At 33.7% G+C, this 18,182-nt stretch overlaps 1 protein-coding gene across 18 annotated transcripts in view; it reads right to left on the reverse strand.

The window, feature by feature from the left end:
- Positions 1 to 18,182, reverse strand: part of CAMK2D (calcium/calmodulin dependent protein kinase II delta) — a 342,624-nt gene that overhangs the window by 28,753 nt on the left and 295,689 nt on the right. For 7 of the 18 annotated variants that reach the window (XM_032333240.1, XM_032333255.1, XM_032333238.1 and 4 more), the window contains exons 14-16: positions 15,358 to 15,417; positions 13,311 to 13,352; positions 10,665 to 10,713 (exon numbers count right to left, since the gene is read on the reverse strand). In XM_032333240.1, the coding sequence (XP_032189131.1) occupies positions 10,665 to 10,713; positions 13,311 to 13,352; positions 15,358 to 15,417 (151 nt within the window). The remainder of the gene's footprint in view (positions 1 to 10,664; positions 10,714 to 13,310; positions 13,353 to 15,357; positions 15,418 to 18,182) is intronic. The other 11 variants (XM_032333251.1, XM_032333254.1, XM_032333248.1 and 8 more) reach the window with 2 other exon arrangements.

An 18,182-nucleotide genomic window follows, 5' to 3' on the forward strand; every position in this document is an offset into this window, starting at 1 on the left:
TGAAATATAGCCTGATAATAATTCTTAGTGGGATGTATTTAAAGAACTAATTTTACAGTTCATTAGTGCCATGATAACATTTTGAATATACAGTCTGGTAGACACAATTTTTTTCCATTATAATAATATTCCACAAAACTGCAGCAATTTATTCCTGTATTCAACTTTGAATTAAATGTCTTTTTATAATTGCTTTGGATAATTTATATTATTACTATCTATATTTATTATATATTACTTTATAATGTATAATTGTTCACACATAAAAAATATAAGACCTCATAACAATCTTAGTAGTATTGCATTAAAGTAGGGTAGATAAAAGCCTTACAACTCTGTATTACTGATTTCAGTATCTAAATTCTGTAACCAGGAAGGCTGAGGCACGAAGTTATACAACTTGCTCTAAGTAAGTTAGGTAAAAGAACTATAAACAACAGTGTAAACTCTGGATTCCAATTACATCCTTGCTAATAATTTTTTAAGTCATTAAAAAAAGTAATGAAATTACAATCTGAAAAGGTAAAGGAGACAGAGGAAAGTAATAAAATACATTAAAACTTGCACATAACTTTAAATGTAGTTGCTTACTCAATTGGACCATTTTTATTAGGTAACAGGAAATAGAGATACATGGAAAAAATAAAGTTTTACACTCAATATATATGCAACTATATATAGTATAATGTAAATTAAATCTTGTTGACTATAAAATTTTTAATTACATAAATTGTAAGTCTCATTACCTCTTTTAACTTCCACATAAATATCTAAGAATAGTATTTGTTAGATTTTTAAACTCTGAATTATTAAAATGAATTCAAAGTTATAAAAATGGTAGTTTAATCATGATTTGGAAATTGATCAAAGAAGAAATCATATTAAGAAATGAAAATGAAAGCAAAATGGTGCAAAACCTTTGGGATGCAGAAAAAGTAGTTCTAAGAGGGAAGTTTATAGTAATACGGGACAACATCAAGAAGCAAGAAAAATCTCAAATAAACAACCTAACATTACACCTAAAGAAGCTAGAAAAAGAACAAATAAAACCTGAAACCAGCAGAATAAAGGAAATAATAAAGATGAGAGCAGAAAGAAACTTAAAAAACAGAGAAACAGATCAATGAAAGCAAGACCTGGTTCTTTGAGAAGATGAACAAAAGCCAGACTCATCAAAAAGAGAGAGAGAGAGAACTCAAAATAAGCAAAATCACCAATGAAAGAAGAGATAACAACCAACACCAATGCAATACAAACAACTATAAGAGAATATTATGAAAAACTACATGCCAACAAATTAGACAACCAAGAAGAAATGGATACATGCCTAGAAACATTTGACCTCCCAAAGCTAAAGCAGGAAGAAACAGAAAATCTGAAAAGACCAATTATCAGCAAGGAAATTGAATAAGCAATAAAAGAACTCCCAATGAACAAAAATCCAGGAACAGATAGCTTCATAGGTGAATTCTACTAAACATTTAAAGAGGAGTTAATACCTATTGTACTCAAACTATTCCAAAAACAGAGAAGGAAAATTCTCAAATTCATTCTATGTAGCCTGTATCACCATGATATCAAAACTAGATAAAGACACCACAAAAGAAAGATAAAGACACCACAAAAGAAAGAAGAAAAAAAAAAAAGAAAAGAAAAGATGTAAGAAAGAAAAGGAAAAAAAAAAAGAAAAGAAATTAAAGGAAAAAAAAAAAAAGGAAGGGCGTCTGGGTGGCTCAGTTGGTTAAGCGTCTGCCTTCAGCTCAGGTCATGATCTCCGGGTCCTGGGATCGAGTCCCACATCAGGCTCCCTGCTGAGGAGGAGGAGCCTGCTTCTCTCTCCCATTTCCCCAGCTTATGCTCTCTCTCTATATCTCTCTCTCTGACAAATAAAATCTTTGGAAAAAAAAAAAAAGAAAAGAAAGAGGAAGAAAGAGAGGAAGTACAAGCCAATGTGTGTGATGAACATAGGTGCAAAAATCCTCAAAATACTAGCAAACTGAGTCCAACATACATTAAAATAATCATTAACCACAATCAAATGAGATATATTCCTGGGATGTAAGGATGGTGGTTCAACAGTTGCAAATCAATCAATGTGATATGCCACATCGATAAGAAAAAGGATTAAAAGCATATTTCAGGATTAAAACAATCATTTCAATAAATGCAGATAAGCATTTTACAAAGTACAACATCCATTCATGATAAAAACCCTCAACAAAGTAGGTTTAGAGAGAACATACCTCAACATAAGAAAGACCATATATGGAAAACCCACACTGAACATCATACTTAATGGGGAAAAACAGAGCTTCTCCCTTAAGGTCAGGAACAAGACAAGGATGTCCACTCAATACTTCTATTCAACATTGTGCTGGAAGTCCTAGCCATAGTGATTAGATAACAAAAAGAAAGAAAAGGCACGAACATTGGTAAGAAAGAAGTAAAAATCTAACTATCTGTAGATGACATGATATTACACACAGAAAACCTTTAAGACTCCACCAAAAAACTAACAGAACTGATCAATGAATTCAGTAAAGTTGCAGGATACAAATTCAACTTACAGAAATCTGTTACATTTCTATATACTAACAATGAAGCAGCAGAAAGAAAAATTAATAAAGCAATCCCATTTACAACTGCACCAAAATACTAATGAATAAACCTAACCAGAGAGGTGAAAAACCTATATTTTGAAAATTATAAAACACCGATGAAAGAAACTGAAGGTAACACAAAGAAATAGATACTCCATGCTCAGGGATTGGAAGAACAAGTATTGTTGAAATGTCTATACTGCCCAAAGCAATCTACAGATTTAACGCAGTGCCTATCAAAATACCAACAGCATTTTTCACAAAACTGTAACAAAAACCCCCCAAATTTATACTGAACTACAAAAGACCCCAAGTAGCCCAAGCAATTTTGAAAAAGAAAAACAAAGCTAGAAGTCCCAAATACAGACTTCAAGTTATATTATAAAGCTGTAGTAATCAAAACAGTTTGGTACTAGCACAAAAACAGACACATAGATCTATGGAACAGAATAGAAAACCTGGAAATGAACCCTATAATTACATGGTCAATTAATCTTTTACAAAGCAGGAAAGAATATCCACTGAGAAAAATATAGTCTTTTCAATAAACAGTGTTGGGAAAACTGGGCAGCAACATGCAAAAGAATGAAACTGGATCACTTTCTTATAGCAAACACAAAAATAAACTCAAAATGTATTAAAGACCTAAATGTGAGACCTAAGACCATAAATTCCGAGTTGAGAGCACAGGTAGTAATTTTCTGACATCAGCTATTGCAACAATTTTCTAGATATGTCTCCTGAGGCAAGGGAAATAAAAGCAAAAAAAAAAAAAAAAAAAAAAAAAGAAACCAAAACCTATTAGGACTATATCAAAATAAAACACTTCTGCACAGTGAAGGAAACAATAAAAAAAACTAAACAACAACCTACAGAACGGGAAAAGATATTTGCAAATGACATATCTGGTAAAGGATTAGTATCCAAAATATATAAAGAACTTATACAACTCAATACCCCAAAAGCAAATAATCCAAATAAAAATGGGCAGAATACATGAACAGACATTCCTCTGGAGAAGACAGAAGGCCAACAGACACATGAGAAGATGCTCAACATCACTTATCACCAGGGAAATGGAAATCAAAACTGCAATGAGATATCATCTTGTACCTATCAGAATGGCTAAAAAAAAAAAAAAAAAAAAAAAGCAAAAGGAACAAGTATTGACAAGGATGGGGAGAGAAAGGAAATCTCATGCACTGTTGGTGGGAATGTAAACTGGTGCAGACACCATAGAAAACAGTATGGAGGTTCCTCAAAAAGTTAAAAATAGAACTACCTCAAGATCCAGTAATCACACTACTGGGTATTTATTCAAAGAATACAAAAACAGTAATTCAAAGGGATGCATGCACCCCTATGTTTACTGCAGCATTACTCAGAAGAGCCAAATAATGGAAGTGGTCTAAGTGTTCATCAATAGATGAACAGATAGAGAAGATGTGGTGAATGTATATACACAGACAAACAAAGGAATATTATTCAGCCATAAAAAAGAATAAAATTTGCCATTTGCAATGACATGCATGGAGCTGGAGAATATAATGCTAAGTGAAGTAAGTCAGAGAAAGAAAAATACCACATGATTTCACTCATATGTGTGATTTAAGAAACAAAACAAATGAGCAAAGGAACAAATAGGGGTGGGGGGAAAGAAATGAAGAAACAGAGTCTTATCTATAGAGAACAAACTGATGGTTACCAGAGGGGAGGTGGATGGGGGAGAGGTGACATAGGTGATGGGGATTAAGGAGGGCATTTGTGTTGAGCACTGGGTGATGTATGGAATTGTTAAATCACTGTAGTGTACACCTGAAACTAATAAAACACTGTATGTTAACTATACTGGAATAAAAATAAAATAAAAATTTTTAAAAATACCAAAAAAAAAATCCCAAATAAGGAGAAAGAAAAAATAAAATTTAAATAGGAGTTCATCTGTTTTCAAAAAATAATATAAAAAAATACAGCAATTAGCAAATATTTTTATGCTTCAGTTTTGAAAGCCAACTGCTAATTCAATTAACAAGTTTTGCCTTGATCTAGGTCCTTGATCTTGGTCATTTTAAATAAAAGTATTGGTAAAGTATGTTAAAACAAATTACATTTTTTTCTTATGAGAGAACCAAACCTGACCAAAATACAGTACATTAATATGTTTTCTATGTCACAAGTCTTTGTCAGTAAATATACTAAACCTGTAGCCTAGTCTCAATACAAACATTATGAAAAGCATGTTTTGTAAATACCAAGATTTTTACCTAATAATAAAAAAGATTGGGAAATTGATGGGAGGAGTTTTAGAGTATACGTGATTTAGAATTTATGAAGTATTTAATAAAATAATACTCCATTATTCTCTAAAAGTATATAGAATTTTGAAAACTTGCTAAAAAAGAAACTTTGAACCAAGAAAATTTATTAATATAGGATGAACCCAGGTTTTCTTAATGATAAAATGAGTAGCTACATGTTTTTGTTAGTTGGTTTTGTTCATTTTGATTTAGGACTTTGTTTTAAGTGAGAGTGGCAGCTGTTTTGACCCTGTATTTTGTCAGCATGGCCAAAGAAGCCAGAGGTTATCATTGACAAATTTAAGATTTGTCAAACCTAGTAGGAGGCAAAGAGTAAATGGAAAAACCTGAGTATGGAGGTAAAATAAAGGAATGTAAAAAAGAAAAATAAAGGGGCACCTGGGTGGCTCAGTGGGTTAAAGCCTCTGCCTTCAGCTCGGGTCATGATTCCAGGGTCCTGGGATTGGGCCCCACATCGGGCTCTCTGCTCAGCAGGGAGCCTGCTTCCTCCTCTCTCTCTCTCTCTGCCTGCCTCTCTGCCTACTTGTGATCTCTATCTGTCAAATAAATAAATAAAATCTTTAAAAAAAAAAAAGAGGAAGTGAGTCTTTCACTATTGAAGTATGGTTTAAAAAGAAAAAAAGAAAAATAAAGAGAAATGAAGTTATTTTATATTGGTGGTAGAGTGAATAAATTCTGCCTCAGTTCTATAAGTTATGGATCCTGATTTAAAAGTTAAAAGATTAACAGGCAGATACACACATGCAGACATGAATTTTTCCAAATAAACCTTTTTAAAAATCAAAATTGGATTAGAAATCTGAAAGAAGTTATTATGCACTGCACTACAGGTCTTCTAAGACAGTTTTAAGCGAATGGAATGACATAATTATCAAAGGTTCTTAAATAAAATAACCAGAAGTTTCTTGATATGCAGATTCTTTTGAAGAGAGAAAGGCATGCAGGACAAATGCTGAGTTACAAACCACAAAGGGATCTGAAGAAGACTGGTAATATGTGATCATCTGCCTCAGGGAATTCTACCGAGCAGTGAAGGTTTTCATTGAACACAGAACGTAAGAATAGTTGATTCTGAGTATTTAGTCATCACACTGTCCACTAATGTACAGATTCACAAAGATATACACAAAAAGCTCATTAACCACATGATTCTGCAGATGAGCCAAGGCCTTTATATCCAGATGTCATCAAAACGGCCCCACTGAAATGCTAAGGGTGTCAACCCTTACCCTTAATTGGGCCTTTTGCAAACAATGCAATCTCATTATCATCATCTATTTGTCAGCAAAAGAAAAAGAGGATAAACCGGAATGAAGTCCCCATACCCAGTCCTGCTCACAGCAATACATTTCTGCTTGTTGCACAAAGTTCCACTGTAAGGAAAAATGAAATGCAGCAAGAGATCCAAGCAGCTACTCAATAGTGAGTTGTAAGCAATGAGACGCTGGAAGCAGGAGGTATAACAGAGATGACATAAGGGCACAGAGGAGCCCAACTTCGATAGGTGTTGCACAACTCTGGAAGTCTAGGGAAGAGCAGCAGAAGGACCAAACTGATGCATACCCATCAGGAAGAAGTAGCTGGCTCTGGGCAATGGTGCTGGCAGGTTATGAGGTGGAGAGACATTGTGGCATACAGCGACAGGCCCTGCAAACTGTGGCTACAGCCACAAACCAAAGGACAGTCTTCAAATGTATACAGTGCTGAGAGGACCATTGCTATGTATCATTAGCTTTAAGGACACCCGTACTCATAGAGAGCCGCAATGTTAAGTGTAATTGTTTTACTAGAAATGTACTCAAAATGAAATGACTACTTCAACAACTTTAGAACTAAAAAATCTGTGTTTTGGAAACACTAGTGAATTCTAATAGGAAAGTTTTTGTTTGTTTTTGGGTGCGTAAAGCTGTTTTTACTGCACAGTGCTTCTGTGGTCATAGCTATGCCTCATTGCGACTCCCATTTATTTTTAAGCCATTACGGTCTTTCCATTACATGGAATTTCCTGCTGAGTTACAGACATAGAGTTAGAGATAATATTTGGTTTTTGAATATAGGACAAAATTAAGAAATGGCTCAAGAGGTCCACACTAGGAAGTCCACGTTGGCTTGGAAAGAGAAAACAGTGAACTTAAGAAGCTTTTTAAAAAGAAAAATTGTAAAACAATCCCTTAGGAGGACTGTGAGCTTAGGAAGGGAATTGTAGTTATAGCTAAATGCTAAAGTTTTTTTTTAAAAATGAAAAAGGACTTTTAAAAATAAAACACATTTATCTTGGGTCTCAGTTTTTAAAGTCAAATTTATTGATATTTATTGAATTAGCTGAGAGAAACAGCATAAATTATAGCATAAAAGCTTCATGTAAAGTGTACAGAAGAACATCTTGACTCTTGAGTTGATGAAAGCTCTTGAATAAGACTAGTCACCAAGAAAAGATGTGGAGCTCAAACAGTTAGCCATTCAATAAATATCTGCTGAATGAAAAAACTGAGGTAGCCTACATACAGTTCAAGAATAACACATAGATTGGGGCCTTATGAAAACTAAAGGCCTTTCTGAATGGAAACTAACAGGGAGAACTCAAAGAAAATGAGTTTTCTACAAATTCTGGCTCTCTAGGTGCTCCAGGTTCCCTGAATGTGAAGGAGCACTCATCTACTATGACTAATACTTTCTTCTTCCTTAAGAGTGGCTGGCCTACCTTTTTTTGTCCCTGAAAAGGCCAACAAAAGGTATTCTCCTGTTGACTTTCATTTCTCCCCTTGTCTAGATCACCCTGATGTGTTAATATTCTCCTACTGTGTTTCTTTACAATAGAGAGTGTGTAGAACTGTCACTTCCAGGTTGGTCCTTGGGGATCAGACAGAATGTGTACTCCACTGGCATGGAAGCATGTACTATGGGAGCATGTACTACGGTATTCCAGGGATCGTATGCTACCATGAAACAATAGAAGTCTAGGTGTAGGGGTTATGTGGGACAGCCAGCAGGAATGGATGGAGCAGGTGACTGAATGCAGGAGCATGCTAGGGGAATATGCATTTAAGAATATATCCTGAAGACTGGTGTTTCACCCTAATAACAAAGTAGTATACAGAAGGGAAAGGATTGGAAAGTGTATGTGGAAGAAAGACAGGAAATTTTGTACATAGGATACGGCTTTGTAGAGATGCTGTGGCTTTGGTCAGGTTATATAACTGATGTCTTTTTTGAGTTCCTAGTGCTTAGATAACAGGTAATTTGGCTTCTAACAGAGCTAGTCAAAAAACACTCTCTACCAAGCTACCCAGAGCTATATATAGCAAACTCTGAGGTAAAGAGAAAAGAGCACAGTCATATAAATGCAGAAATCAATTAGGGTCTTTCTGATGGACTGTGTCCTGATTAATGAAGAGATTCCCATATAAGCACATCACCAGCACAATAAATACATTAAAAATATTTATGACAGTTTTTTTTTAAAATGACAGTTTTATTTAATGCTTGTTTTGGAGTCAGAACAATGGCCTCAGTGATTTTTTAAAGTGTCTTCTAGTCTGACAGGTTTTTGACATCATTCAATATTAAAAAAGGTCAGCCACCAAAGAGCTGTGTGGGTCTTAGAGAACACAAACGATGCCTAATGTGCTATATCTGTGATTCTGTGGCCACATTCACGCAAAGGAAATTAAGCAAAAACTTCAATAACTTATTCACTGAATATTAGCAATATTCAATGCTAATATTTGGTGTGTGTAGCCTATATTCATAAAGACAAATAGTATCTCAATTTGTGGAATCCCAGAGGCAAAGGAAACCAGTATCATTGTTGTGATATGGAGAGAACTGTTTTCTGAGAGGTGCTGATACAATTTTATTTCATCAAAAAAGACTATAACTATAAGGTAGGGCTGACAGGGATTGTTTATATGTTGATATTTACATGCATTAACAGCGATCATCCCAAATCAAAACTTAGTAAAGAGTCAAATTCAGGTGAGAAAGACCACTTATTAAAACCCTGCTTGTGATCACCAAGGAATATGTTTATTAGGACTAATTGCACATCGTGAGGTGTTGCTATTATAATACTATTCAGCTGTTTAAAGTTTCAGTCTTTCTAGTGGATAATGCACAGGTTTATTTCCCCTGATTCTTGCTCAAGAGAAGAATGTATAAAGTCATATAAACATTTTTATGGTTTTTTTTATACATTTATGGCTTAAAGAGCTAATGAATCCAAAATACTTACAAAGATGATGCTTTCTGAATCACTGAGAAAGCTAAATGGCATATCTGCTTATTTGGTTAAAAAATCTCTTTATCTAATGTGACTGGCATCAATGATTCATAAAATTACTTCTGTTCAAATTTTAGCTCTGGGGCAAGAGCGAGATGAACAGACCTACTAAATAAAATCCTTGACATAGCTATCCACCTTTCCACTGTAAGAGGAAAAAAAAATGACTGACTACCTCTAGCAGAGTTAGGTCAGTGCACTAAATTATAAATAGAGAACACACTTTAATATAATAGAGTCAGCTCTTCTATTCAACCAAAGAGGAAAAAGTCAGCATAGGTGACTGGTAACTTGCAGTCTATATGCATTTTTATTTCCTAAATTTCTTATCTGTTTCCTTGACCTGAGAGTTTCCAGGTTCTTTATTCTATAACATGAATATAGTTTTCCAAAACTGTGTCTTACTAATGTCACTACAAAATGAAAGCCCATGTTGACACTATTAGGTAAATAATCTTTCCAAATAATGTTTATTGATGAAACATTTCTCTGAATTTGTTTTATGTTTATTTTCCTTTTTGAAATCTTTAATACTTTTTAAAAAAAGATTTTATTTATTTACTTAACAGAGAGAAAGAGAGAGACACAAGCAAGGAGAGTGGGAGAGGGAGAAGCAGGCTTCCCGCTGAGCACAGAGCCCGAAGCAGGGCTCTATCCCTGGACCCTGGGATCATGACCTGAGCTGAAGGCAGACGTTTAATGACTGAGCCACCCAGGTGCCCCCATCTTTAATACTTTTTAAACATCCTATTCTTACCATTTTTTTTTTTTTTGGAATGGCTTCTCGACAAATGGCCAGTAGAAATTGTAGTTACATACACAGAATTACGAAAATGAGAACACAAAACTGTGAAAGCAACTGAAGCAAAATTAACTCTTCTAAAATAGCCAGGAGACCAAAAAGAAGTCAAAGTATGTTTAGAGGCAGAGGCAATGAGATGTCCATAGAAATGCTGGCAATGACTCATTTATATTTCTAAAAGAACCTGGGCAACTCAAGTGAATGGAGGTCAAGAATATATTAGGAAAGTGCACAAAACCCTAGGATAAAAAAAAAAAAAAAAAAAGGATGCCAAATGTTGAACTCACTGAGACCATTACAGGTTTTAAACAATGGTCCTTTCCATACTCTGTTCTTGAACATATGCTGTTTTCTAGACATAGATAAACATTTTATATTACCTTCTAACTGATAACATTTACAATTTGATATTATGTCCCCAGACTGTCATTACTAGTTTAAAATTACAATGTACCCGAATGTCCTATGTTTGTGTATATTTCAAAACAGAGAAAAAATATGTGAAAAAATCTATATATATAATCAAAATAATGTGTACGTATGAAAAGAAAAGTACTTTTGTTTTTTAGAAGAGGCCTAGTTCCCAAACTTGTTATTTGAAACAACTATTTTCCTGATTTATATGGAACTCTACTTAGGATTTTCCACTTCTGATTCAATCATACCTTTCACATCTTCATCCTCAATTGTTGTATTTGAACTCTCAGTTGACTCCTGTCGAGAAGAAAACATGTGTTAAGTTGCAAACAATGGAAAACTTCACTTTTTTTCTTCTTAAAATTGGCAAGTGATAAACATATCATGCAAAATTCATCAGCAAGCTGTGTAAATATATTGACATGCAGATGGACAAGTACATTATGTGGTTTTAACAGAAATAAAATGCCAAATGCTGCAAACGCTTCAAAAAGGGAGTGCTCTGGTGGCCTACTCTGAAGTATGATAAATGTAGGTTATTTGTAGAAGCAGCCAAAGTATGCAACTTATTTTAAGAGCTGTGTAAGGCCATATTTGGTTACAGTGCCCCATAGGGTGTGCTTTTTCTATATATTTATCAGAATTGAATATATTAGCCAAATGAATTTGACCCTAAAATAGATCAATTTCTCTTACCAATTAATTAAAAGTAAATAACCCCATCTTTGTATAAGGAACTATATCAAGCACTGAATTCACAGCCTATTTGTCTTATTTTTGTGTAGAGCCAGAAAGCATTTCATTGTATCAATTCGATCAGGAAGCTAGGGATACTAAGCTGAATTATGCTGAAATTTGCTTTTTTTTTTTTTTTAGATTTTATTTATTTATTTGAGAGAGAGAGAGAGAGAGTGCATGAGAGGGGAGAAAGTCAGATACAGAAGCAGACTCGCCATGGAGCTGGGAGCCTCATACAGGACTGGATCCCGGGACTCTGGGTTCATGACCTGAGCTGAAGGCAGTCGCTCAACCAACTTAGCCACCCAGGCGCCCTGAAACTGCTTTTAACAAGAATTTCCATGTTTGTGATCAGCGCAATGGAATTATATGAATAATTTACTTTCAAGGACAATTAGATTTTTTCATCCATTTCTTAATTAGAAACTGGCTGTTATCAATAAGAAACCCGCTCCCATAATGGAAAGACAAAGCTATTTCTTTGTAAAACTAAAAATGAAGTTGAAGATTAATAAGCACAGTTAAAAGGATACTGTAACTGCTAGTATTAAGATACAGTTTCTTAAAATGGTTTGATAAATTTTTTCCACTAATAATGTGCTAACAAAATATTTTTTAGCAAAGAAATTTAGTAGTATTCATAAAAGCACAATTATCTACTTGAAATGATTAAAGGCTAGAGTTGAAAGAAGTTGGAAACAAACTTCCAATCCAGAGCTATGTGCTCAGTGATGAAAAACAGATTTTGGAAAATGATGCAGATACCAATCAGTGTCCTTGTAGAGATTCAATAACCAAAAAAGCAATCAATTTATATAAATATTATATATAATATTTAAGCCAAAGGGACAGACTAATTAAATGTGTATCCAGAAGCTCTCCATATACACAAAACAAAAGCAAATAATCTTCATGCGTTTCTTAATGTGACCTAGTGTTCAAATTTAAACTCAAGATGAAGGTAAACCCATGCACTGTAAAGGTAAATGAATTCATGTAAGCAGAAATGTCATGCAGCAACTCTTACAAATGATATAGCTAGAACTATTGAAGTATCCACTCCAGCTGTTATGCTTGGTCTTTCATTTGCTAATGATATTTTTAAAAAGTTTTTCTCCTATATGATGCTCGTGAGTCCTATATGTCTTTTAGGGACTTAAAATATTTTGTGTTATGACCATAAAATACATCTCATATTAAAGAATACTTGATTTTTTTTTTTTACTTTAATGATTTTAATATTGATCAACTAAATATTAAACCAGAGGAAATGTGTTCTCTAAGACTTAAACATTGTTGATAAGAGTAAGGAGAAATTAGACCTGTGACTATATTTAGTATTTGAGAAAAATCGATGAAATATTTTTTTCCTTCCCTTAGAGATACAATAATGTATGAGAGTTAGTAAACTGGAAACATGGAATATGTTCAGAAAATGTCTCCTTTCATCCTATAGACATGTACACAAGTACTATTATTTAGTTAACATGCTACACAATCTATAACAGACAGAAAACATTACAGTCTTCTTTCAGCATAAGTGGTTAAATATCTGTTACTGAAATGCATATAACTCAACAAAAACAAACATTTCATAAGAACTGAAACTCCCTGATTATCCTCAATTTCATGCCAAACAACAAAAACAACACCAACAGGGAATTAACAGAAAAAGCACTATGACAACAGAATAGATAAAACTCAAAAGCAACATTAAATTTAAACAAACACTAATGAACTCAAGTTGATTTTTTTGAAGACAGTGAAATGAGATAGCAAGAAATTCTAAAATTTCATGCAGAATATAACTAAAGTACAATGCACAAACGGGCATGGAGAAGGAAAAAAAAAAAAAAAAAAAAAGACCAGATGGAATTGCTTAAGATACACAGTCATCTTGACATAAAGACTTTGCTTAACCCGACTTTTACTGGCTAATGCTTCCATTCATTTCTTTTTCAAGATGTCATTCATTTTTGTTTTGAAAGAAATATGTGTAAAATTCTAGATAAATGAGGCCCCCCCCCAAAAAAAAAGTACGGTAGAAAAAGGGTAAGAATTTTCTTTCCCATATTTAGATAATGAATTTTGCTTTGGATATTTGATGAAATGTGTCATCTTGTTAAAGCAAGATGATGTTGATTCTTTCTGAATACCTTGTTTCCATCAGGGTTGTGGATTACAGTAGTTTGGGGCTCCTGAGTGAGAACAAAATAGAGAAAGAAACAGTTCGCATTGGTAAGTACATTCTTACTAGTGTGAGGGACAGAGCAGAGTGAGCCAGCTGACAAAACTAAATAGTGACAAGAGCTTAAGCGATGTTAACTACTGTCAGAGGTAGCAGCTGACAAGACCACTGATGAAAGATCTCCCTGATGAGCCCATGAGATAGGATACCTCAGTACACAGCAGCAGCATGCAAAAGACCTTATTCGTGATCGGTACACAGACAAGGCTTTGAAGTTTGGAGACCTAAAGAGGCACTCACTGTTTCACAAAGTTCTGAAACAGAACTTTCCTTTTTTCTTTAGTGAGTAGGCTGTTAATGTGTGTCCTAATAGAGAATGGACCAAGAACATTGGAGATTAGAACTCTTTAAAATGATCTTGAATCCTTTCTGAGGACTTTTTTTCAGGTGCATCTTTGAGAATGGATTATGATGTCATCACTATAGTTAGTAATGTATAGTTAATACACAGATAAATACTCTGAAAATCTAGAACACTGTGCCTTGCTTTTAAAAAAAAAAGGCTATCCTAAAGAATGTATTTCCAAAGTCCATTAGCAATTCCATGGAATAGTGAAAAGGTTCATTTAAAGGATTCAGGACTAATCATATAATCACTATAATCTGAGACATAACTGCTATTAAATGCCATGCTAATTTATACCTAAAAAATAAATTTTAGCTTTATGGACTACATATACAGATTTGCTTGTAAAGTCATGCTTTACTAAGAAGAAAATATTATTCCTTTCTGCTTTCTACCAGAGAATTGAAGAAACATCCCCAAGTGGAAAATAACACTCAAATGACTGATGTTAAAAAAGATTCAGTGTCCATATATTATTGGCATGCTTGGCACTTTCATTGCATGATGTCTTGGTAACTGAGAGTTACGGCAGCCCACTGAAAATTTTTTCCTACTAAAAGCACTCTTCTGTCCTCTAGGATCTCCTCTTCACCACGGTTTATGCCATAACAAAGAAAACAATTACTGCTTCCTTTCTTCCTTTCCCTGGCGAGAGGTGTGATTGACATTGTTTTCTACTCATAGATAACACTGTCTTGATATGTCCTTTTTCCTTTAAGTGTTTTTAAACTGAACCTTCTGGTTAACCCAAGTGAAATAATCCCTTACTATTTTTTATTCATTAAAAATTAACAGTACAGAGGATAGTAAAAAATCAGAACTACTTCAGAAAACCTGTATCAAAATATATAATAGTTTGAACAAACCATTATGGAACTCAGAGTACTGAATGCCAGTATTCAAATCTTGACTTTTAACATAACACTATCTCAAAGTATTAAAATGATTTAGTTGTCAATAGTGTGAATTGATTAAAAGGGGCAAAACTCGTTTCCACTGATCATTCAAAGCTCTCTGCTATACACTTCATTCTTTGGATTAAAGTGAAACAGTGATCATTTAAAACACAGCAAACAAGAAGCTCAGAATTACCCAATGCCTCTTTATCACAAAAAGTGAGGTCTTACAAAGCCCTGCTGTCTTTTAGTAAGAGGGAATGGGAACTCTGAATAAGGTCTACATTACTGTTGTCTAGCAATAATCCCCTTAGCTCTCCTTGATGTCAATATTTCTATCATGAAAGGAGGAAACCATTTTTTGCATCATCTAGCGCTACCATCAGAAGAAGAGCTAAGAGCAACCAAAGCGCATTCTACTGTATTATAAAGCAGCATGCAACAGTTTCAACTATAGAGACCACAGCTATCAGAATAATGTTGGACAATGAAATGAGATCATCTCATGTTAGAAACACACTGTTTGGCAACTACCTTAACAACAACAACAAAAAAGAAACGAAATGAACTTTTCTCATTATCTTTGTAAGCAAAACAAAACCCAACAAAATAAAGTACTTATATAATATATGTATCTATAGAGTGAAAGCAAATGAGAGAAACAACAAAAACAATAAAGAACTTAAGAAGGGTTACAAAGAGTCCAGGTATACCAGCGCCGGGGTAGGAATATTTTCTTTGGGGCTGGTTACCACGTTGGCTTTGTTGTTTATCTGTAGGTATGCAGAAAATAGAAACAGAGATGCCTTAAACCCCTTCGTAGCTAATGTTTCTATATTGCAGCACGTCTATGTGGAGATACAGACTTGAAAATAAAGAGCCACTGAGGATGAATGTGAAAGACACTGTGATGTCTGACAAGAATAATAATCAATTCTACCGTCATACAGGCTAGTACCGTGTCTCTGACAGTGGAATGATAAAACAAACTTGGGTGCTTTGGCTGTGGCACATTAGCCACCAAAGAACTGCTTCAGTGGAGCTCAAATCAAGTTTAGAGTATGAAATAAATATAAACATTTTCACACTCTTCAAGGTGGATTCTGTTCCCAGCTTCCAATTGTTCTCTGTTATGAACACTTATTTTTTTCATTTTATTCTTGATCCTGAAGTCACACATAGACCGTCTTTCTCTGAGAAGCCATCATCACTTTGCTTAGTAGGCATCCAATTCAAAACCTCTATCTTCTGATGAGATGCATGCTTTATATTTTTTAAATGGTACATCTGGGCCTCTTTAAAAAAACACATCTCCAATTATAAATGGGCAAACTGAATTCTTTACTATATTCTGAATGTCAAAAGACCTTTTCCACAATTGTTTGAGAGGAAAACACTGTGTTTCTTGACAAAGTGTTACTCCTTTGCTTTTCTTTCAAAGTGCTACTGTTGAAGATTGTGTTTGGTCATATCACTCCTTTGCTTTAACATATTGGGGTTGACCTTAAAGAAAGATCATATCACAATGAAAGCCACATTGTGAAAGCAGCTCAGGCGTCGATAAGTATTATAATGGGTGCACAGAGAAAAATCAAGGTAGACAAGTGACAACTTGAAAATACAACTGAGTTTGGGCACTAAAGGATCGAAAACTAAATAGTAATAGTCAACATTCATTGAAACTCATGTATGATAACTTACATTATGGTTACCAAACAGAAGTATTAATTAACATTCATTCTCTTATACTACATTATCTACTATTTTCTTTACATATTATTATGTAAAGGAACACATCCCATAATTTTAGTATAAATGTTCTTAAGGGTCTCAAAAAGAAAAACGTACTGTATAAAACAGATGAATACCAAATGAGTTTATAAGCAATTACACCAATTTAATTGGACTTTCTGGGAGTTTTTTTCTTTTGTATTTTATACCTGAAGATCATACTGAAACCGCTACTGGGAAGAACATAGAAGGTTAAAGAAATTAATTTAGGTATATAATATTTTGCTTTTCTATTTATTCACATTTGTGTGATTGTTTGGTATCAGTACTATTTAAATAAGCTATAACATTATGCTCTGTGACATGCAAGAAAAGAGAAAACTTCCGGTGCCCTTTACTGAAAAACTCTTTAAATGTTAAACCATCAATCTCTATTTTGCAGATGGTCTAAAATTTTTCTTTACATAAAAGTGTACAGAATTTAGTATCAAATTTGTGCAACATCCAGAAAGAGATAAGAGATAATGGAATCTATTAAGAAGAGATCAAAATTTAGTACTTATGTTAGTATGAAATACATGATAAAAAAGGAGGGATTCGCACACAATTTCCTATCAGGAAGAGTATGTGGCAAAACACAGATGACTTCTTGTCAAATGATCAGAAGTACTTATAATTAAAGCACCACATGTATTTATTATGTTATATTCAGTTTATATCAGTGGATACAAAAAGTAAAAGAGGAATATATTGAGATACTTTTACTTCTTTTTTTGTGATACTTTTATTTCTGTTTTGAGAGAAGAGACTTGATAGTTTTCTAGAATGGTTGTGAAGAACTGATTTCTTTCAGTGAAAACGTCACACATGCACACCTATGCACTCATACTTCTCTGCACAAATGTGTGCATACACATACAACACACACCCCTAGACACATTCACACACAGATGCACACTGTATACACACTACCAAGTCAACCTTTCCAGTTGAGGGCCATTCTTCCTGGATGAGCTATGCTTTATTGTCAGACATGGCAAATAGGAGTTAAATATGAGCCTCAACCACCACTTTTAATTGTATTTAAATGTACAGTACAAACTTTTTAAGTTAATGTAAAGATAAATGTAATGATCTTTTATTACTATGGGAAGTCTTTTGAAGGTACTTGTAATTTTAATTAATTAGTTGAAAAATAATAGGAGAATTTCTAAGTAAAAGTAGAAGTAAAAGTTTTCTAAGTTAAAGAACTTCTAAGTAAAAGACTAGGAGGACTTCTTTTTTATTAAAGAGTCAAATATTAAGTAGGAGTTAAACTATAAGCTGTCTTTTAAACATATAAAAACTTCTGTTTATGAAATATAGTTATTTCATGTTATGGAAGCTATTTTTCTTTAACAAAACTAAATCAAACCAGATATTTCAGTAATTCACTGAATTACTGTTATGAGGCATAGGCAAGATATTTTTATTTCTCAGGTGTTAAGGTTATTCAGTTTTGAGGCTAATAAATGTTTCCTCTATCAGATGCTTAACTAGGATGGGTCCACTGTAAGCTTGCTTTCACACTATTTATAAACTTCATGGTAGATACATTATAGTGTATCTGACCTAAAAATAAATCCTGTTTTAGTAATCATGATCATCACTTAAAACTAATCCTAGAGTATTCCTTCATTTATTACTAAACAGGCATTAACTACATCATGATCTCTTCAGTGTCAAAAGAAAACTGGACCCTGGTCTTATAAAAGATCCTTTAATAGCACATGGATAAAAGTATAAACTTTTTACATATTTTAGAAAT

This window comes from Mustela erminea, chromosome 2 (assembly GCF_009829155.1).
Source record: "Mustela erminea isolate mMusErm1 chromosome 2, mMusErm1.Pri, whole genome shotgun sequence".
Classification (NCBI taxonomy): domain Eukaryota; kingdom Metazoa; phylum Chordata; class Mammalia; order Carnivora; family Mustelidae; genus Mustela; species Mustela erminea.